At 45.5% G+C, this 21,655-nt stretch overlaps 1 protein-coding gene across 2 annotated transcripts in view; it reads right to left on the bottom strand.

Moving 5' to 3' along the window:
* Positions 1-1,098: 1,098 nt before the first annotated feature.
* The window catches only part of Mccc1 (methylcrotonyl-CoA carboxylase subunit 1), a 41,758-nt gene continuing 21,201 nt past the window's right edge, over positions 1,099-21,655 (bottom strand). Inside the window, exons 10-19 of one of the 2 annotated variants that reach the window (XM_075950379.1) lie at positions 21,521-21,648; positions 19,213-19,396; positions 18,434-18,543; positions 16,166-16,382; positions 13,415-13,501; positions 9,303-9,352; positions 6,017-6,154; positions 4,870-4,977; positions 2,683-2,754; positions 1,099-1,969 (exon numbers count right to left, since the gene is read on the bottom strand). In XM_075950379.1, the coding sequence (XP_075806494.1) occupies positions 1,856-1,969; positions 2,683-2,754; positions 4,870-4,977; positions 6,017-6,154; positions 9,303-9,352; positions 13,415-13,501; positions 16,166-16,382; positions 18,434-18,543; positions 19,213-19,396; positions 21,521-21,648 (1,208 nt within the window). In that variant the 3' untranslated portion in view covers positions 1,099-1,855. The remainder of the gene's footprint in view (positions 1,970-2,682; positions 2,755-4,869; positions 4,978-6,016; positions 6,155-9,302; positions 9,353-13,414; positions 13,502-16,165; positions 16,383-18,433; positions 18,544-19,212; positions 19,397-21,520; positions 21,649-21,655) is intronic. The other variant, XM_075950380.1, reaches the window with a different exon arrangement.

Here is a 21,655-nt window from a genome sequence, read left to right as displayed (position 1 = left end):
CAGAGGTCTGCCTGCCTCTGTCTTCCAAGTGTTGAGATTAAAGGTGTGTGCCACCACACCCAACTATTTTTTTTTTTAAGAACTTTAACTTTTTTCTTTTCTCTCCCAAACCTACATATCTTTTTAAACACACTGTAAAAATTTAGAGGTTTTGTCTTTGAATCTCACTTTACTGTATATCTCTCTTTTTCTGACCATGTGAGTCTTTAATTTGCTAAGCAATATGGAGAGGATTAAAGTCATGGCTTTGACAGCTGGATTCAGCTCATTCCTTAGCTTTCTGAGATTCTTACCTCATGGCAAGGTACTGGCTGTAGCCATGTTTATTGCCACAACTCTATGGTGTTTCCAGGTCCCTGCCAGCAAGTAAGCTGCAGCTGTCTGCTCACAAACCGCACTCAAATGCTCTGTAGCCAGAACTCCTTCCTGAAAGAGTCAGAGTTTGCACTGGCAGGACAATCCAGAAAGCCAACATTTTAAAATGGCATGGCTTTTTCCCTGCTACAGCTGAAAACCAAAAAGCACGCAGTCAGCTTTTCATCAACACCATTTAAGTGTTTCATGGCAGGACCTCTTAAAAGAGCTGCAAGGTTTTGCAACTAAAGCTGAGTCAGGAAGCCTCTATTAAATGAGAGCACTTGCCTCTAGCAAGCAGAGCCCACCCAAGAAAGTGCTTAGCTCTATTATTTTATGTCTAGAATTACTTCCCATTTCTCAGGCTTTATGTGGATGCAGTTGTCCATGTGGGTGCCATCTGTTGACTAAGTTTGTCGTAAGGAGAGGCCCACTTGTGCCTCTGAGCTGCTTGGAAGGCTGCTGGTTTGTCCCGGCTGCCCAGCTAGCTTAGCCTCAAAATAACCACACAGAAATTATATTAATTAAATCATTGCTTGGCCCATTATCTCTAGCCTCTTATTGGCTAACTCTCACATCTTGATTTAACCCATTTCTATTAATCTGTATGTTGCCACATGGCAGTGGTTTACCGGAAAAGATTCTAACCAGTGTTCATCTCAGGTGGAGGATCCATGGCGTCTCTCACTCTGCTTTCTTCTTCCCAGCATTCAGTTCTGTCTTCCCCGCCTACCTAAGTTCTGCTTTATCAAAAAGCCAAGGCAGTTTCTTTATTCTTTAACCAATGAAGGCAACACATAAACAGAAGGACCTCCTACCCCAGGTAGAAGGCTATGGTGGACAGTTTTGCACACAGGATCAATATACTGCACAGGAAACAAAAATTCCTTTGAGCCTCACTCCCTACACCCCCCCCCAAGGGGAATCTCAAGTTGGGCGAGAGAGTGCCATTTTCCTTGAGTCGAAGGCTAAGGTCCTTGACCTGGCTGTGCCCAGGTCAACAACACACATTTAGTCAAGACTTTCACTCACTCGGGGTTCCCCAGGCTCCCCACAAATACAATAAAGGCAGAAGATTCTAAAGAGAAACGTTCCAAACACAAGGTTACCCTTGGTTGAGTTCAGCTCGGGACCCTGCCTCTGAAGGACGTTTCTATGTTTTCATCAGGGTAACTGGAAAGCCATTCATTTCCATGGCATTCCCTTCTGCCTCCTCTTTAGATCAAGCTGCCCTCTACCCCATTCTCAAAAGAGTAAACATGTAAGATTTAAGGCAAACTTTAGTTCCCAAAATTAAAAAAAAAATACAGCTCAGTTTTATTTCTAAGAAACCTTTTGAGATAACTTGTGAGTACGAAAGGGCTTTCATCCAATCCCATCATCTTATTTAATAAAGCTCCTCTTTCCGGGATTTAGATTGAAGAGGCACTTGCTGTATCCAGGCAGCTAAGACGCTGTGCGGCCGGCTCTCTGTGATGGACACAGTTCATTATGGCGTGCGTTAGTCTGACTCCTCCTCCTCGAACTCCACTAAAGGTGCATGTCTGTTGGCCTGGGCCCCTTCTTTGAAGAACACCTTTCTTATCTTGCCATCCTTTGGAGCTTTTATGGTATGCTGTAGAGACACAAAAAACCATGGTAGTCATGTCAGCGGGGGCCAGGAGAGGGAGAAAAAAAATGAAAACACAGCTAATACCTTCAATGCTGTGTCGTTTCTCAGTTTGCTTATACACACCCCATCCACAGAGAAAATGGAAACACTTTTACGATTGCGCAGTAACACCATCAAGGATGTGACCCGGAATCTCTGGTCTAATGAGCAATCTCAACCAGGCTGTACACAACACTTTCATGTGAGAAGCTTACATGAAGTACTAGGACTTGGGGTGCCAGTGAGTGTACCCCACTAGCTGCAGAGCTCTGGGATCAATCCCAGCACTGCAACTAGGCCTTCCTGCTGGAGGTCCCAGTTCAATTTGTCTCCAGAAGCAGGTCTATAAAGCTTCCAGAGTGAATGTAGTATTTGCCTAGGGCCAGGAGCTGCTGGCCTACAGTCTAACCAACACTTGTCACTGTAATTCAACAGGAAAGAGCGACAGGGAGTGTTCAGTGAGGATACTTCAGTAAGTTTACAAAGGCAGGGAGGGCTTCACAAGACAAAAATGTATTTACCAGAAAGATGGTTGCTTTAGCTTCTTGAGATTAATACTTAGCCAGTTCCTGACACTTAGTATTTAAAATATTATTACCCGTCAAATAAAGCAAAGAACATCTAGGCCAGGCTGCTCTCAAGGCTTACTCAGCACCTGGACTTGGGATTCCACCTACCTCCATCTTCATGGCGATCATAACCATCAGAGAGTCTCCGGCTTTTACTCTGTCTCCAGCTTTCACGAACACCTAGAGATTGAGGGATGCATTAGAACGCAGGTCCTTCTTGCTCTCCAGAATTGGTATGTAAACAAATGGAACAGAAGCACATACCCACATGTCTGTGTGTTTGCCAAGGGCAGATGTAGCAGGTACACTGGAGACCACCAGGTCCACCCAGCATTGCTAGTGCTGTTGACTGCATATGCTTAGTCTCTTGGTTATGACCTAGCTTTGTCTGATTCAGATCAATGGGTTTTACATAACTTGGTGCTGCTGTTTTATTTTTCATAAATATAATCAGGACAGACCTGGATGTCTGATACAGGAAAATGCACACATAAATGACACAGGCAAAGACGGATACCCGTAAATGTCTCCTAGGAGAGGATGAGGCTCTTGACCACTTCTCTAGTTTGTGTTACAAATGTGTAAATAGTTCTCACAACACCAAAAGATACCCCTTTCTCCAGTTCTACAAGACTAATGAGTGTGTATAGGCCAAGTGCTCCTTAGTTAATAGTTACCAAACAGTCTATAAAGGCATCACCGGGAGAGTTAGATCTCAGTCATAGGCAACAAGCATCTCTGGATGCTCCAAAGATCACCCAGTCATTGGTGACACTTCTTCAGTACAGCCTCCCAAAGCCACTGTGTGCCCATCTTCAGATGGAAGACGAACATTCTCTGCAGGCATCCCTCACTGTGGGAGGCTTGAGTGAACACACAGTGGAAAACAGTGGGAGACTAAATAACTATTCTCTCTCTCTCTCTCTCTCTCTCTCTCTCTCTCTCTCTCTCTCTCTCTCTCTTTCCCTCTCCCTCTCCCTCTCCCTCTCCCTCTCCCTCTCTCGCTCGAGAGGTCCTGTGCCCTTCGACCATGTGGGGACACTGGGAGGAGATGGTGTGTCCACCGCAACACCAAGAAGCAGGCTTCTCACCAGCCAGTGATCTGAGATTTTCCCAACCTCCAGAACCTTGAAGAATGAACTTACATAGTTTCAATTCCTCGGAGTAGGGAAGTCAAGTGGGCTAAGAGAGCGAATGCCCCTGCACTATGCGTAGACTGCTCGGACCACGTGGTTTGCTGGCTGTGGAGGTGTGTGCTTATGCAAGACCAGTGCTCCAAGTCTGAGCGCAGCCCGGCTACATAATGAAACTCTGTCTCAAAACCACAAAAACAGCTTCCTCTCCAAGCTGTACCCCACCCTGAGCCACGTGGATCCCCCAATACCAGCCTTCCAAACTCATTGTAACACATAGCCGAAATGTCATTATTTCAAGACAAAACTGTATGATGTTAAACTTCACATTACAACACCGACTTTAGATAATCTTTGGTGAACACTCCATTTTCATTCTTAAAACTACATTCCGAGTCGGGTGTGGTGGCACCTGAGAAGGACCACCTTGGCCCAGGAGTTCAAGAGCAGCCTGGGATACATGACACTGAAAAGGAAAAATGCGCTTTAATTCACCCTCCTACCTAGCTCTCTTTCTTTTCCTTAGCCCTGGAGATTGGAGCCAAGTCCGGCACCGGCTTTGCCGCTGAGCCCCCGAGAGGCTGCGCACCGGCTCTGCCGCTGAGCCCCCCCTGAGCTATACTCTCCAGTCAGCATTAACTGCACTTCTGTTGTGACAGAGGCCTGCTATGTTTGCTGTGTAGGCTGGGCTCAAATTCAGGTGACCCTTATGCCTCAATTTGCCGTGGCCGATACCCTCTCCTGCCTCTGTGAGCACTATACACACGTGGGGCACAGACATGCATGCACCCCCACACATAAACAAAATTAAAATTAGGAAACAAACAACCCTCCCCCAGAAGTAGTGGGGTGGAGCTTGGGTATAGAGTTCTCAACATGTCTGAGGCTCTAGATTTGAACTCAGGCCCATACATGTAGCACACACATGCACACACACCCCAGAACAAAACCACAGTAATCTTTATAAAAAAAACAGGTACTTGTATGTACACTGACAATTGAACCACTATACTTCAGTCTTCTTACTTTCTTTAAGTGAGTGCTTTCCAAAGAGCAAAATTTAGGAGGGTAAAGAATAGAGAAAGAAAGGAAACACCCAACTCCAAAAAGACATTTCCTAGCCGTTTCCGGCATCATTGTATCAGTGGCCCCTGATTGTCACCTTTTCAATGGTTCCGGTCATAGGAGCGATGGCACCGCCCTGAGTTCCTTCCGAGCTCATGGAAGACAAATACTTGGGTACCGGAATGCCAATTTCAATGCTGCCTTCCTATACAAAACAATGAACATAGAATCAAGGTCTCATCTCTTTATTTTTACAAGTACACCTGAGGGATCGACAGCTTTCAAGCTACTAGTGAGAATTAGGTGCCACCAACCCCCGGGTTCTAATGAAGCCTGGTGACCTAAGGCCACTAAGCCTCACTCGGTCTCATCTCCTATGACACAGAGGTAATGGTACAGATGCCTAACCAGGGACTGAGAATTAAAGGACAGGACTATAGATGACATGATGGATGCTTCTAGAAGTGATTGTTAGTAGCATCCTTACCATAGGGAAGATACTCTACAGTAAGAAGTAAAGCCATTTCACCATGAACATTGTAGTCTTGATATGGCCCCATCTCTCTGATGATGGACAGTCTACTCTCCATGGCCCCATCTCTGATGATGGACAGTCTACTCTCCATGGCCCCATTTCTGATGATGGACAGTCTACTCTCCTCTTGATGTGGCCCCATGTCTCTGACGAAAAGTCTACTCTCCATTGCCCAGAAGCTGAGGACTCACTGGTCATCAGGCTCTACACCGAAGCCAAGCTTGCTCTGGCTCTCTTCTGAATGCCAAGCCATCACCACTAACCCATCTGGTCCAGACTGCTTTCCCAGTGGTCACCTCTCCCCCACCCCAGATTCCAAGTGTCAGGGGAACGAGTCCGGGTAAAGAATGCCAGCACTGAGGGCAGAGCCTCTCAAGGAGAGTGCAAGCTCCATTTCTGAATTCAGAGAAGAAAACTGTCATGTCTAACAATGAGACTCTGTGAGAACAAAACAGATAAATGGAACTAGAAACCTAGGACTATGGCAAAGAAATACAGAGGGGGAAACATGATCTCAGTGGCGGACATGAATGCTTCTGGTTAATCAATTCCATCCCAACTCTGAGAGGGACATCATCAAACCCAGACATGGTAACCTACACCTAATCCTACACTTGGGAAACTACGGCAGAAGGATTGCCGTGAGTCCTAGCCCAGCTTGGGCTGCAGACTAAAACCTCATCAAAACAAGACAAGAGTGAGACATCACCATGGAAAACAAATAGATGGTGTTGTCCAGGACGATGAACTTGGATTTACTGGCTACTCCGTTAACAGAAGACTTCAAGTAGGTGCAGCCTCCCTCACTGCAAAGATCACCAAGGACTCGGTAGGTCTGATCTCCAATCTGAAAAAAAAAAGTCTTTAAAGTAAATGACTATGTAGAGTTACTAAAACCACAGTGTCTTTATTATTAGCAGTTTCAAAGGTGTATTTTTCAAGGAACCATGAAGAACCCCACCCCGAGATCCTAACCAGAACATTTAAATACAAACAGCTGTAAGATAATTAAAAGAAAATAAAAACTATATATGTTATCCATATCAGCATAATGCCACAGAAGAAGTTCATTTAAGGATGGAAGGAGCAGCATAAAAATGTCAAATAAAAGTACACACCAAAAGGCTACAGAGATGGCTTAGCAGTGCCGAGAGTATGCAGCTCTTACGGGACCTGAGTTCGGTTCCCTGCACCAATGTCATCAGCTCAGTCTCCTGTAACTCCAGCTCCAGGGGCTCCGATGCCCTCTTCTGTTCTTTTCAGGTAACTTCACCCAGATGCACATACCCCTACCCTCTACATATATATAGTTCAAAATACAAATAAATAAGTAGAAACCAAACAAAATTATCCAATTCCCCTGGCTATATTACATGCTGGGATTCATTTCTGAGTTCTTAAGTTAACGCGGTTTCCCTGTGCCGAGGTCAGCAGTGACAGAAAGCGGAGCTAGGCCGCAGAGAGGGCATTCCTCCACACAAGGCTGACTCCACGGGTTTGGGCTGTCAGGTGAAAGGACAGGACCTGGTTACGGTTGTCCTGTTCACAGAGGCTGTGTCAGAAGAGAACTTAGGTCTCAAGGCCGTTGGCAATGGGATACATTTTCCTGTTTCCAAGAGTGTTCTCTTGAATTACACGCAAGAGAAAACTTCCCTCACACACAGAAAATCCATGTTTTCCTTTTCAGTTCCTATCATATTAGAATAGAGTCTGTCTATTCTTTGTGAATATGCTGTTTGGGCTAAAGTGAAGTGGGTCGCGTGGCAGAAGTTGTATTAATTCTCATCTCCCTGAAGTCAAACATGACATTTACTCCACCCTGCAAGCTACTAAAACAGCTATTTGAATATCTGTGAAATCTCAGGGTATAAAAGTTTTGTCTAAAAATTCACAAATGTACATTTATTCCCATAAACCAACTGGACAACTGTCAATTTACTAATCAAGGAACAAGAAAGGGTCCCAAAGCAGAGGCGCCAATATGAAGGAAGCATGGTGCATGCATCAAAGTGGGTGACTTCCCGCGGCTGGTGCGGAGACAGAGAAAACTGCTGGGTCTCAAAGCGCTGGGAGGTCTAACACATGTAACTGGGAAATCCATTCAGAATTTGAAATCATTCAGTTCTTATTAAACGTGATATATTTACTGAACTTGTAGCTCAGTGCCAAAATTTTAACACCTTCTTTAGGAGCTAGGCAAGATGGTTTAGTGTACGGTGCCTGATGACCTGAGTTTCATGTTTGATTTCCAGGACTCACAGGAAACAGAGTACCGACTTCTGTGAATTGTTCTCTGAATTTATTCATGAGTGAGACCGACATAAAAGAATAAATAACAGTAAGAACCTTCTTAGCATTTCATTTTGCAAACAGACTTATTTTAATTAAGGGCTAGCCTAAGCTTTACCCTGAAGCTACATGATGTAGATTCCTAGCGTTTTCCAACAGCCATTTAGAGAAACTGCAAAATCAACCTTTTCATAATAAGACCAAGATGCTATCTGCCTTTTAAAGCATTTTCCCCTCTTGAGTATTGAGCAGAAGTCTCTAGAAGCCATTGGACTTGTGAGAATGTAACACAATGGTTAATGCATTGAGTACTTGTGTGATATTAGATTTTATATTTTTTGTAGTTTTCCCACAACTCAAAAACAACAACAAAATAACTGCATTAAAATATAGATACACAAAAGTCAGAGAGAGAGACTTCTCCCAAGAAGACATACCAATGGCCAGCAAGTAACTAAAAACAAACAAACAAAAAACCATCATCCTTAAGTCATCTAAAAATCAGAGCTTCAACACCTGACCACTTGTACCCATGAGGATGGTTGTTATTAAACAAGATGGGGTGAAAGCCCCGTGGCCAGGGCACAGAAAACGTTGTGGCACTCTGGTGAGAATGCAGAACGCCGCCACTGCTCCAGTTCCCCAAAAATGAAAAACAGAATTAGTGCATGATACAGCAACTCTACTTTTGGACATGTACGTAAAAAACTAAGTGACTTTGCAGAACTACTGCGCAGCCGCTCCTGGTGGAATTTGTGCAACAGCGGCACCTGCACAAGGCCCGCATAATCCTGGTCTCTTCAACATTTTGTCATGGATGGAGAGAGGCCCACGAGTTCCCAGGCCTTCCAGGGGAGGAAGAGGAGGAAGAGGGAGGGAGCGATTGGCAGTTAATGGTTGCTGGGAAAGGAGCATCATTTTCTTAAGTGGTGTAAGCAGCGGTGAGTTGCCTATGGGTGGACAAATAGCTCTCCACCCATGCTTTCATAAGCAACCCTAACTAACTCAGTGGATTAAAATGAAGCCAGGACAGTTGGAGGGGACTAGTGGGAAGAAGGAAGTCTTGTGGATGGGGGAGGAATAAGAGAGGGCAATGGAAGAGGTGTTCACAATACATTGTATTTATGATAGAAATTGTAAAAAAATAGAGGGCCGAGATAGGGGAGTTTTTGGTTTGATCTGTTGAGGGGTGGGAGCTATGGTTCCACAGCAACACGAAGGTGTCTGTGCAACTACACTGTCCGCCTAATTTTCTTAAGTTTTCTAATAGTTCTTTGCACATCTGACCTATCAATAATTTTTAAGTGTGTATAGGATTTCTAAGCCCAAAAATCCAAGTGCTGCTATTTTGGTGAAATGTGTGCACATACCTGAGGGGCTTATGAGCTGTTTAGTTCAAGGCTATTCTTCTATTTTTGGTTGTGAGCCTAGCCCTTACCAGCTGAGGCATCTCTCCAGCTCCAAGGCTATTTTTTTTTTTGCTAGGTTTTTATGCTTAAGGAAATCATAGCCAAACCTAGTAAACAAGTTGGAAACAATACAGGGTGAGTGCCTCAAACTGCTCTGAAATAAAAGCACATGACATTCTCATTACAGTCACAATGGTCAAAGGCTTAAGGGGAATTTGAGAATGAAAATCAACCCTACTTAGAATGAGAAAGATAGGCTTTGGCTCTGAGCTACAGACCAGAACCAACAAGGCTTACCTGCATGTCATATGACCCATCACGGTTATACGTCACAGCTATGACTGTATCTTTATGGAACAAGGAGGAAATTGAAGGAAAAAAAAAAGACATTATGTAAACAATGGAGATGACAAAATTCTCCCTCTCAGCTCTAAGTTACTTAGCTAGTCCAAGAAAAGGCAACATCTTAACTCCAGGGGATACAATGTTTTTCTTAGCAAAGTCTCTGATCGGGTTCAGCACAGGTGGATTGGCAAACCTTTCTCTTTTGAAAATGGACTTTGAATATTTGACATATTTTCACCTGTACACAAAAAGCTGCAGTGATAGTCAGAAAATGCTGTCAACCAGCATCAGACCAGAGAAGGTCTGCTTTGAGACCCAAATCTCCCATCTGACTACCTCTGTGGTCTTGACTCAGCTACTCTCTCCTTGTTCCTTCACGGTCCGCCACTAAGTATGGGAATGCTAGCAACGACAAAGTAAAGGCGAAAGTGCTTTAAAACTGCACCAGACCATAAGAATGTAAGGAATTATTCAAGGTGTACATGAATATGGGATTGGGTGAAGACCATTCTCCAAGTTGGAAATCAGTTTTATGTGGGTGTTTTGGTGCAGTATCTACAAGGCTCTGGGTTCAATTCCCAGCAACAAGCATTTTTGTGATCAGAGCTGTACACATTAACATCATTTCATGGACCGGGTGTCCTGGCCATCATCGGATGCTGCCAACTTGGGTGTTTTCATCTTGATGTCCTCCAGGACCCTGATCAGTTATGCCCAGCTGGGTCCCGCTGGCACTGAAATGAACATCTTTGTTCCAGCACTGTCCCTCCCGACTCAAGCTCCAGACGGGCACAGCTGATCTGTCATCCGGTGTGATGCATTTCACCCTCGCCTTATGCTATCCCTTCCATGTCCAGTGGGCAGCACTTGGCTGTCAAGTTCTTTCCTTCCAGAATCTGTCCGGAGTCTCGTCCCTGCCTTCCCGATACTCTTCTTGACCCAGGCTGACTGGCTCTGAGGGCCACTTGGGGCCCTTCCTGCTTCCCATCTCAACCCTCTCATTTCCATATTCAAGTTACTTTCCTGGTAATTTGCAATTACCAGGAATTTTGAATTACAAAAATAATTCAAGCCAGAGTCAGACTCCACATACTGAGGAATGTATGCTAATATCACACTACACCCTGCTAAATTGCCATGCCTTATTAAATGTGTAACAAGCTGTTTAAGATTCTCTGGTAGGAAACAAAATAACTGGGGCAGGGAATAACAATTCACTCTGTGAAATTATAATCAAACCTTGACTATAATTCTACTTCCATCTATGACACTTTAAACACTTTGAATGTTTTGTAATGGGAAGAAAATTGATCTGTTGTAATTGGAGGCATTTTCTTTAAAAAATTTAAATTCATAATATGTAAGGTCCAAAGCTCTCAGCTTTGTTTTCTTCCTGTGTGTGGCTCAGCTCTGAGCAAAGGGGAAAATGGTCCAGTTGATATTTCCAGATGCCTCTTGGCTCAGGGATGCTCCTTCCCCATACTCCTATTTACAGCAGGTTCACAGTCCTTGGGGAGCGTCTGTTTAGGTCTCTGAACTCACTCTTTTGAACATAAATAGACTTCTACTATAAACTATAAAACACTTACGATTCTCTCTTTACCCCAATTTATGAGAAACTTTTCTCTCAAAAAAAAAAAACAACCCCAAAATGAACAACAACAACAAAAAAAAAACACTAAAAAACTGAAACTGCTCACCAAAACACTAAGGCCTCCACCTTCAAGTGCTCCAACACCCATATACACTCCTAATAGCAAAATCTTACACACATACGCATGAACATGAACACACACACACATGCTGGGTGGGTAAAAATTCTCCACCCTCTATATTATAAACATGCCTTACATTTTTTAAAGAAAATGCCTCCAATTATACCAGATCAATTTTCTTCCCATTACAAAACATTCAAAGTGTTTAAGTGTCATAGATGCAAGTAGAATTATAGTAAAGGTTTGATTATAATTTCACAGAGTGAATTGTTATTCCCTGCCCCAGTTATTTTGTTTCCTACCAGAGAATCTTAAACAGCTTGTTACACATTTAATAAGGCATGGCAATTTAGCAGGGTGTAGCGTTACGTAAGTACACATTCCTCAGGATGTGGGGTCGAACCCTGGCTTGAATTATTTTTCTATGACCTTTGGAAAATTAACTGATATCCGAGCTTTGCCCTTGGCCAAGAAAGACTAGTTGTTGATAATAAAGGTGGCACTGATAATAGCAAGAATCTTATTGGCCTGTTCTGAAAAATGCAAATGAGATAATCTCTGGGAAATGTATAACACTGTATCTGAGAACATTCAATAAATTTGAGCTATTATTATTACTACTGAGAACCAACATGGGGTTCTGTGGAACACGGCCAATAGCAACAAGATAATATATAAAAATTCATAAACAAAACTATTGAAACACTCGCTCATTTTCATTAAGAAAACTGAAAACTGGTTTTCCTTTAGACTTGTAAGTGTGTTGGGGCTTCCTGCCTGGCACACTCTCCTGGTCACTGCTCATCAGCAGTCTCTGAGAACACTCGCAGTGAGCCGCCGTCGGAATCAGACTGTCTTTGTGGAACAGCAGTCATGCTGGCTTTCCAGTTACATACTTACTCATTTGTAACTTAAAACATTTTTAATTTGAATAAAACTCAGCATGATTCAAAATACTCCTCAGTGGTTTAATGAAGACCCACGCCAAATAGCACAGTTGCGTCGTCTGAATTACAGTAGACCGTGGGATTTGTCTGTTTAATTTAGTTTGCAAAGGCCACTGCAATCTTCCTGACTGCTGCATGCATTCAGCATGCAGGAGTTGCTAATAAGACATGCTCAGATTCTGGAGGCTGCTTTACAGGGTGATATGAGTTAAACCCCCCGCCACCCCGCCCAGGACGCACAGGCAACCAGTTATGCTGCGGAGTAGAGGCGTGCCTGCAAACTTCCTTTGTGGAGGCTGGAGATCAGCCAGTGTGGTTCTAGCAGCATCCATCTAGGCTGAGGGTGGCATGATACCACAATGCAGTCACTCTGTTTCCCACACAATAGTGAGGGCTGTGATATCTAGAGTCAAAAGGTCATGCTCTCCTCAGAGAAGACTACTGGTCTGTGGGCAGGGAGCTACTCCAACGAGAAGGCCTGCTTTTTCAGAGAGCTGCCATAGCTCAAGGCTATCTCACGTCCTATATCCAGCCTACTTTGCCTACCCTGGCTTCTCATGCTGACTATCCTGTAGCAGAAGGGACGGTCACTGGCTGTCATGGGATTATGACCCTCTGGATCCTGCCTGGTCATGATTTATTAACCACTTTCTGCCTTAGGTGCCACCAGCTTCTAACTTTAAAGTGAGTTAGTCTTTACTTTGAGCCTTCCCTAAGTAGTACAGTTAAAAAATTAAAAACCAAAACAAAACTACCCAAATAAAAAGTATCTCGAAAAACCAAAAAAAAAAAAAAAAAAAAGAAAGAAAGAAAGAAAGAAAGAAAAACCATGGAGTCGGTATCAAAAGAGCGGGCATCATAATACCGTGCCCTGGCTGGCTTTCCCAGCTTTAGCTTCAGCATCCGAACATGAGCAGTGACGCCTTAGTTCCTTATAAATTGTTGTGAAGACAGGTGCTCATGTGATGAGACACATACTAAGTGACAGCTCTGGTGACCCATTCCACGTGGATCTCAAGGCATGGCCTGAGCAATGGGTGACCACTGTTTTCTTATCTAAAAGCAGTGTTCTAAGAGCGGAAAACCTGCAAGCAATACAGAGAACAAAGAGCCAAGGAGAAAGGCCTTGCCCCGGGCTCCTCAGAACCCGTGCCTCAGGCCTTGCCCCGGGCTCCTCAGAATACTTTGTCACATTCTGCTTCAGTTGTTTGCTAAGTATGTTTTACAGAATATTTTCAGAACACTTAACAGCACAGAAATGGGGAGAAAATGTACACCATTAACCAGTGACCCTGAGCCAATCAACTCCAAGAGCTGACTGAGCGTGACCGGGCTGCAGGCGGTTTTGGTTTAAGGTGCTGTGTTTCTACACTGTATTCTCTCATGATGGAACGCTACTCACCAGTTTTACCAGCTCTCAGAGTCATGTTTCTGGTGTAAGAGATATTCAGTCTTCTCCCACTGCTGAATGAAAACGGAGAGAATTGATCTAGAAAAAATTTAAAACGCAACAACAAAATTACAAGTATCGAGCCCCCAAAAATGCATACTCTACAAAAGCGAAGATAAACCCTGGGTCCTCAATTGGCAGCTCAGCTCTGACTATTTTAAATTTAAGGAAGATACCCTGATTTATATCTCAGGGACTTACTATGAAAAGTCCCAGCTTCTATGGGTGAATCTGAGTGTCTGTAAGCCAGCTCTCGCCCTGCCCCAGTCTCTACTCTTGCTCTGGGTCTCCGTGTCACTGGCCCAGCCCTCGTCCTGCCCCGGTCTCTACCCTTGCTCTGGGTCTCCGTGTCACTGGCCCAGCCCTCGTCCTGCCCGGGTCTCTACCCGTGCTCTGGGTCTCCGTGTCTCTGGCCCAGCCCTCGTCCTGCCCGGGTCTCTACCCGTGCTCTGGGTCTCCGTGTCACTGGCCCAGCCCTCGTCTTGCCCCGGTCTCTACCCTTGCTCTGGGTCTCCGTGTCTCTGGCCCAGCCCTCGTCCTGCCCGGGTCTCTACCCGTGCTCTGGGTCTCCATGTCACTGGCCCAGCCCTCATCCTGCTCCAGTCTCTACCCGTGCTCTGGGTCTCCGTGTCTCTGGCCCAGCCCTCGTCCTGCCCGGGTCTCTACCCGTGCTCTGGGTCTCCGTGTCTCTGGCCCAGCCCTCATCCTGCTCCAGTCTCTACCCTTGCTCTGGGTCTCCGTGTCTCTGGCCCAGCGCTATGTGCTGAGGTGGACTAGCTCTGCTGGATACACCCAGAGGCTGGAACTAAACTGAAGCTTTCTAGCGTGGAGCCTGCAACTGCGACACTTATAAATTTAAAGAGTAAGGGAACAAAGTGGAAACAGCAAACAAATCTAAAGATATAGTTGTATTCTTTAAGCTTTCAATACAATGATCTTGAAAAAAATCTAAAATCAAAGATGCTAACAGCAATACTACAGTAGGCAGGAACATAGAGTGACCCTGGGGCTTAAGAACTGGCTTAGTGGTTAACAGCACCTGCTACTCTTCCACAGGGCCCAGGCTTGATTCCCAGTAAAGGGAGGTTTACATCCATTAAGTCTGGTCCTAGGGAATCTGATGCCCTCTTCTGGCCCTGATGAGTACTGCATGCATATGGAGCACAGACCCAGATACAGGCAAAACACCCATATACATAAACCACAAATAAACTAAACACAAACATTTAATATAATAATTCTAACAATAAAAGACAAACAGACTTAAAATTATGCTTAATCTGCCATGCGGTGGTGGCGCACACCTTTAATCTCAGCATTCGGGAGGCAGAGGCAGGTGGATCTCTCTGAGTTTGAGGCCAGTCTGTCCAGTTCCTTTAAGAGACAAGCCCCGCCCATTCCCCTCCCCTTCCCCCAAGGCAAGCAGATCTTCCTTCTGCTTCCTTTCCATCTCTCCCGAAGAGGTACCTTCTCTCCTCTCCTCTCCCCTCATCTATTTCTCTCTCTCTCTCCTCTCCCCCTTCTCCCTCCCTCTCTCCTTTCCCCTTCCCTTCCATAACACACTAAGTAAATACCCACTTTCTCTGCATGGTGTGACTATGGGTCTCTGTCTCTCACCCACTCCTCATGGGACTGGCTGACCCTCCTAAGTCTCTCACCAGCCTCATGGCTCATTGCCTGCTGCTGCCCCTTGGGGAATGGTGCTGTTTTATTTTTACCATTACAATTACGTTTAATACAACGTTTAACATCCTGAGTAAATACTGGGGTTAGGGGGGAGGCAAGTTTGAGAATGCAGACTTTGTATTAGTTTTTTGGGTGGGGGGAACCTTTCAATGCAGATCTGACTGAGGCTATAATATGCTGGCCTGTGGGATAAGCAGTTGCCAGGAAGAGGTCGGGCAAGCACCTACAGCATGCTGGAGGAAGAAAGCCTGTGTGGTAACTAGAACAGACCCTTCCACAGTGCATTCTCTGACAGCCTCAAGGACCCAAATCTCTATCCAGACAGAAACTGAATTACAGGACAGAGAAAAAAAACACAGTAATGAAATATGGCTAGCGGAAAGGACTCGATCTCCTGTGGCCTAGACTCTGGGCGACAAGGGCAGTGCCGTAGGTACGGCGGGCACACGGGCACTGCCGTAGGTACGGCGGGCACACGGGCACTGCCGTAGGTGCGGTGGGCACAAGCCACAAGGGGTGGTGGATGCATAAAGTCACCAGAGCTCAGAACGAGACAGAAAGAACTAACATTTGGTAGAAGGAGACCAGTTGCCACAGTGTTAAATGGGCATTAGTTGAGCTACATCCACTGCACTCAACAGTGCTTACGTGTGCACTTGGGATATATGGAGAGTTCTTTTCCACACTGAAAAACATCTGCAGTTGGGGGCTGGAGAGATGGCTCAGAGGTTAGGAGCACTGGCTGCTCTTCCAGAGGTCCTGAGTTCAATTCCCAGCAACCACGTGGTGGCTCACAACCATCTGTACTGAGATCTGGCGCCCTCCTCTGGCGTGCGGGCATACATCAAGGCAGAATGTTGTATACATAATAAATAAATAAATCTAAAAAAAAAAAAAAAACATCTGCAGTAATTGGATCAGTCACTGGCAGCAGAAAAGGCAAGAATGAAGCACAGAAAGAGAAGCACGTGCCTGCTGGTTCAGAGGACACAGCGAGGGAAGAGGTGTGCTCTGTACCTTGGGTGTGCAGTTTGAAAGCGCTGGTCATAGCTTTCTCTTTGAGGATGAGCCCCAGAGCTGCCTGGCACACGGCCTCGTTGGCTATGACGCTGTGAGTGGGCAGCAGTGTCTTGTGGTGTTGAGGGATGAAGTCAGTGTGTACATTTCCAGCTTCGAACTCTGGGTGGCCAGACAGCCGGAGGAGGAAGTCCACATTGGTGCGCAAGCCGACAATCTAGGGAGAGAAGCAAACCCGGGTCCTGCTGAATATGGAAAGCAACATATTCAGAAAAGCATCTGCTCGGTGACCTAATAAGGTGTCACTGTCCCCAGATTTATCACTGCACATCTGGACTCACACTTCAAAATCCAGCTAAAGAAGAGAAACAAGATGTAGGACGTGGTGCAGCAGGGGTGTCTGATTGGCTCAGGTTAAACATTTAACTGACTCAGGTTAGAAAAATGATGAATGTTTTAAAACAGACACGAAATGTATTTTCAAGAGATGAGAGTTGTTGTTTTGAACATTCCACAGAATAGAACGTCTGCAAATTCAGGCGCGAGTGTATACTGGAGAGGGAACTAGAATAATAGTCTGCAAAGAACTTCCTTCCAGTACTAAATCCAAAGTTTACTCATGGGTATAAAAATTCAAAAAAAGGAATAACAGCAACCCTAGTTTACCGCTCCTCAACAACAAACAAACACCCAGATACATAAAGGGACTAAAGATAAAGGTAACCATGGCTCTGGGTCCATGAATGCATTCCCTCAATCATCCAGTAGGTGCCAGGATCTGACACAGGCTCTGGGGACAGAGAGAGGAAAAACAGATGCAGCCTCTGCGTTTAAAGGCTGTGTCAGAGACTGAGGCTGGCCAAGGTGACAGAGAACATCAAAGTGTCCTTTTCTAAATGGGACAACTAGAAATAGAGTCAGGAAGTAAGCAGGGCTGAGGACAGCCAGCAGATAAAGATGCTATACAGGGGAGGTAGAAGCATGTCCCCACATGGGGGCTCTGAAGAAATCGCAAGTAGAACCACAGTGCTGAGAGCCACAGAAATTGACGCAGGTTAATAACACAATAATTTTAAATCATGTGTTATAAATCCTTCTATGAAGGGAAATTAAGGTGTTTGGGATTTCTGCACTAAGAAAATTAATGTGATGGCAGGACAGGGAGAGGGGAAAGAGACGGGGGAGGGAAGAAGCGGAGAGGGGAGGAGAACATGAGGAACTGGAAGTTCAAGTTGGGGGAAGAACAGAGAGGAAGAGCAAGGAAAGAGATATCTTGATAGAGGGAGCCATTATGGGGCTAGTGAGAAACCTGGCACTAGGGAAATCCCCGGGAATTTACAAGGACGACCCCAGCTAAGAATCTAGGCAATAGTGGAGAGGGAGCCTAAACTGGCCTTCCTCTGTCGTCAGACTGATGACTGCCTTAACTGTCAGGATAAAACCTTCATCCAGTACCTGATGGATGCAGATGCAGAGATCCACAGGCCTGGGCCGAGCTCCTGGAGTCCAGTCGTAGAGAGGGAGGAGCGATAATATGAGCAAAGGGGTCAAGATTATGAGGGGGTAACCCACAGAAACATCTGACTCTGGACTGACAGCAGGGGAATCAGCATAGGACTGAACTAGACCCTCTGAATGTGGGTGACAGTTGTTTGGCTTGGGCAGTTTGTGGGGCCACTGGCAGTGGAACCAGTTTTGATCTCTAGTGTAAACTGGTTTTTTGGAGCCCATTCTCTATTGAAGAATACCTTGCTCAGCCTAGATACAGGGAGGAGGGCCTTGGTCCTGCCTCAACGTGATATGATCAACTTTGCTGACTTCCCATGGAAGACCTCACTCCCTCTGAGGAATGGATGGGGAGTGGGGTGGGGGAAAGGTGGAGGGAGGGGAAAAGGGAGGGAGAGGGAACTGCGATTGGTATTTAAAGTAAAAAAGATTGTTTAAAAAGTAAAATAATTTAAAAAGGAAATTAGTGTGATACAGAAAAAAAACTGTCAAATTGATGAAAACGAAGAATAACTTTTTTTAAGAAAACTGACTGCACTCACTCATACAGCTGGCCGGACTGACGGACAACTATGATTTCACTAGTCTGTGTGCTGACGTGAACAGTCTATCTCTGCAGTCCTTTCCCTCCTGACTGAAACAAAGCGCACTCGAACCTACACTCGGCCGTGGGGCCTAGCCCCGGGAGGAACTGTTTTATGTCTGATAACGAGAGCCTCTGGGGATGACAAAGGACGTCGGCATTGGCCTCAGCTCACTCACGTTGTACTGATGAAGGCTGTACCTCAGTTTCGACAGGGCCGAAGGGCGATCTTCAGCCCATACCACGAGCTTTGCGATCATGGGGTCATAATGCACCGAGACCTCATCTCCTAGAATCGAGAGACACTGTCACCTGCCAATGTCACAGCCCTGAGGGATGAAGCGGCCAGAGCAGGACGTCCTGCCACTTCAGGCACACGCTCACCAACCCTGCGCGGCAGGTGCCCTGCGCGGCAGGTGCCCTGCGCGGCAGGTGCCCTGAGCCGTTTTATTCCCCCCCCCCCCCCCCCGAAACCAAGGATTAGATGGACTTAAAAACTTGCCCATCTTGTCCTTAGGATTAGCCGTGGAGAGTACCAGGCTTTATCACGTGATTCAGTGACACCACCTGGTTTTCTCAGGCCTATCTTCCTTTCATTTTTCTCTTTAGAGGTCAAGGCAAAGCTGGACTCCCTCACGTGAAACCTGTTTCCACTCTCAGCTCCCAAGGTAAGAGAAACCATTCCTATATGTTGTCCTAGGGCCTCCACATGCACACGTACACCAAACCCCACAAGATAATTAAATAAAATGTAAAACAGCAACAACAATACACACAGACACGCAATGATAATGCAGTCTAATCTGGGTATTATGGTGAGATACATTATTCTAGCTTATTGGCAGGCAAAGGCAGGAGTTTGAGCCCCGTCTGGGCACCATAGTCTGGCCTCACCTGAGAGAAAAGTAACTGATTGCGAGTTCAATTAGACTGATGCTTTGATCTCATTTAATGTTACCTTGCCGTACTCCAGTTTCAATCCTTGTAGACATGTCTGCCTGAGGGGTGGACAGGTGAACCAGCGGTCCGGCCCCTGGCATGAAGTTATTGTCAGGGTCCTCTGCGTATATTCTAGCCTCAAAGGCGTGGCCCCGCAGAGGGATTTCTTCCTGGCTCAAGGGGATCTTCTCTCCTGCGGCAATCTGGTAACAAAACAGTGCTCCTCATGAAAATGAATGTTAGAGTCACCAGCAGACTCCTATGTTCTAGGATATAATCTGATTTCTTATTATACGACCACTTTCAAACTGGCTTATCTTACTGCCCCCCTTTTTTCTCAGGTGACTGGCTTTCATCTGAGTTCAAGAGAGTGGCCCTAGCTACACCTTCAGGCTGGGAGTTCTGCACCATTTTCCCTCTCAGAGAGACACGAAGCATCCGAAAGCCTTGATTTCCTTAGTATCCTGAGCCCTGCTGGCCCTGTACTGTAACCCCATCTCAGCTGTGAGAGCCGCTGAACCCTCATTTTAACAAGTCTTTGATTCTAGAGGCAGGACTGAAGCTCGAATTCTTGACTCATCAACTGTCAAGGTCCCCTACTTTTCATATGCATGATTCCAGGGCACCTCGTGCCCACATGAGGCCCCAGTTCCTTCATTTCTGCAGTGTGTCCTTGGATGATTAAAGCTAGCTTCCTTTTCAGAAGCTCCTGCAATTTCCTGAGATTCAGAAATAAAAACATGGGCTGGAGAGATGGCTCAGAGGTTAAGAGCACTGCCTGCTCTTCCAAAGGTCCTGAGTTCAATTCCCAGCAACCACATGGTGGTTCACAACCATCTGTAATGGGGTCTGGTGCCCTCTTCTGGCCTGCAGGCATACACACAGACAGAATATTGTATACTAAATAAATAAATATATTTTTTTTTAAAAAAGAAAAGAAATAAAAACATCCCTGGTTTTCTTTCTCATTCCTAAAGGCTTAGGAACACAATTCCTCCATGATTTAGAAGACCCGTCAGGTGTCCAGCATTTTGACGGTGCAACACGATGCTGTCACCTACAAAGTTCATGCCTGAGAACTTTGCAACGAAGTTAGAATAAAAACAACAGCAGTACCAACAACCCTCACAATACTTTAAATAACTACAATTCTTTGTCTTCAGTTGCAAGGAGCCCATGGGATCACTTGGTTATTGCTTCAGGGGGAAAAAAAAATCCCTCTTCTTGATTCTAGAAACAAACACACTTGCTAGTTTTATCTGACACTATTAATGTTTAGTAGCTCAGTATGCCTAGTTTTCTCTAGCTTCCAAGGTCCCTAAGAATCTTTTGGCTCAATCTGAACCACCAATCATTCACCAAAGAAACATGACAATATTGTCCACAGAAGTTTTGAAAAGACAAAGTTATCCAAATGTCATGAGTTCATCATCAAAGTACGGAAAAAAATAACTTAGACTCAGTACATAAAATGAACCAAGAATCACACAGAAATCAAGAATATTCATATTAAATACTCTCATATTTTTACATATAGATCTAGTGCGGTGTGTGTGTGTGTGTTCGGTGTGTAGTAGACACATCAGCAGTGCCAAAGACTACAACACTGAACACTGGCTGTGAATGGCCACTACAAATGCACCCCTACTCACGGGCTGACAGCAGTCTGCAAATGAACTTTATACACGGATCACTCTGTTGCTAGAAGACCTTGCCCCTCGCTCTTCATTCCCAGCTCCCTAGGTCATTTCATCTCGGCTAGCACGTCTCACCTCTAACAGTGGCGTGGCCCAGAATGTTGTGACCTTAGGTAGACCACGAGGCTTGGCCACAGGATCGGGACAAGATAGAAGGACACAGCTCACCTGCCTGCAGCCCAGGGCCTATGGGGTCAGTTACCTAAGATGAAGGGAACTGATCATTTGGAATCTGTGTTCCCACAGTGCCAATAACATTGCAGCCTCACATGCAGTTTGTTTCCCTTTCAAGACAGGGTTTCTCTGTGCAGTCACGGCCTTCCCGAACTTGCTCTGTAGAGCAGGCTGGCCTTGAACTCAGAGATACGTCAACCTCTGCCTCCTAGGATTAAAGGTGTGCACCACCACTGCCCGGCCAGTTTTTTTTTTTCTTTTAATCTTACATTTTCCTGTCCTTATCCCAACCCCAAAGGTGAGCAATACCCTAAGTAGCATAAAAGTAGTTCACAACATAATGTGTTCTCAACACTGACCTTATTCCCGGCAGTGCTGGGACTGAGCCCAGGCATCACTCACTCTATCAGTGAGCTCCACCCATAGCCCAAGACTGCGTCACTAGGCAAACCTCACCCTGAACTGCCACTCCACCAAGTCAGTTCCGGTGATCATTTCGGTGACAGGATGTTCCACTTGCAGCCTTGTGTTCATCTCCATGAAATAAAAATTGTGCTCTGCGTCCATAATGAACTCCACAGTTCCTAGCGG

This window comes from Microtus pennsylvanicus, chromosome 16 (assembly GCF_037038515.1).
Source record: "Microtus pennsylvanicus isolate mMicPen1 chromosome 16, mMicPen1.hap1, whole genome shotgun sequence".
NCBI classification, from domain to species: Eukaryota; Metazoa; Chordata; class Mammalia; order Rodentia; family Cricetidae; genus Microtus; species Microtus pennsylvanicus.
The sequence above is the reverse complement of the archived record's forward strand: the minus strand, read 5'-3'. Positions and strand labels throughout refer to the sequence as shown.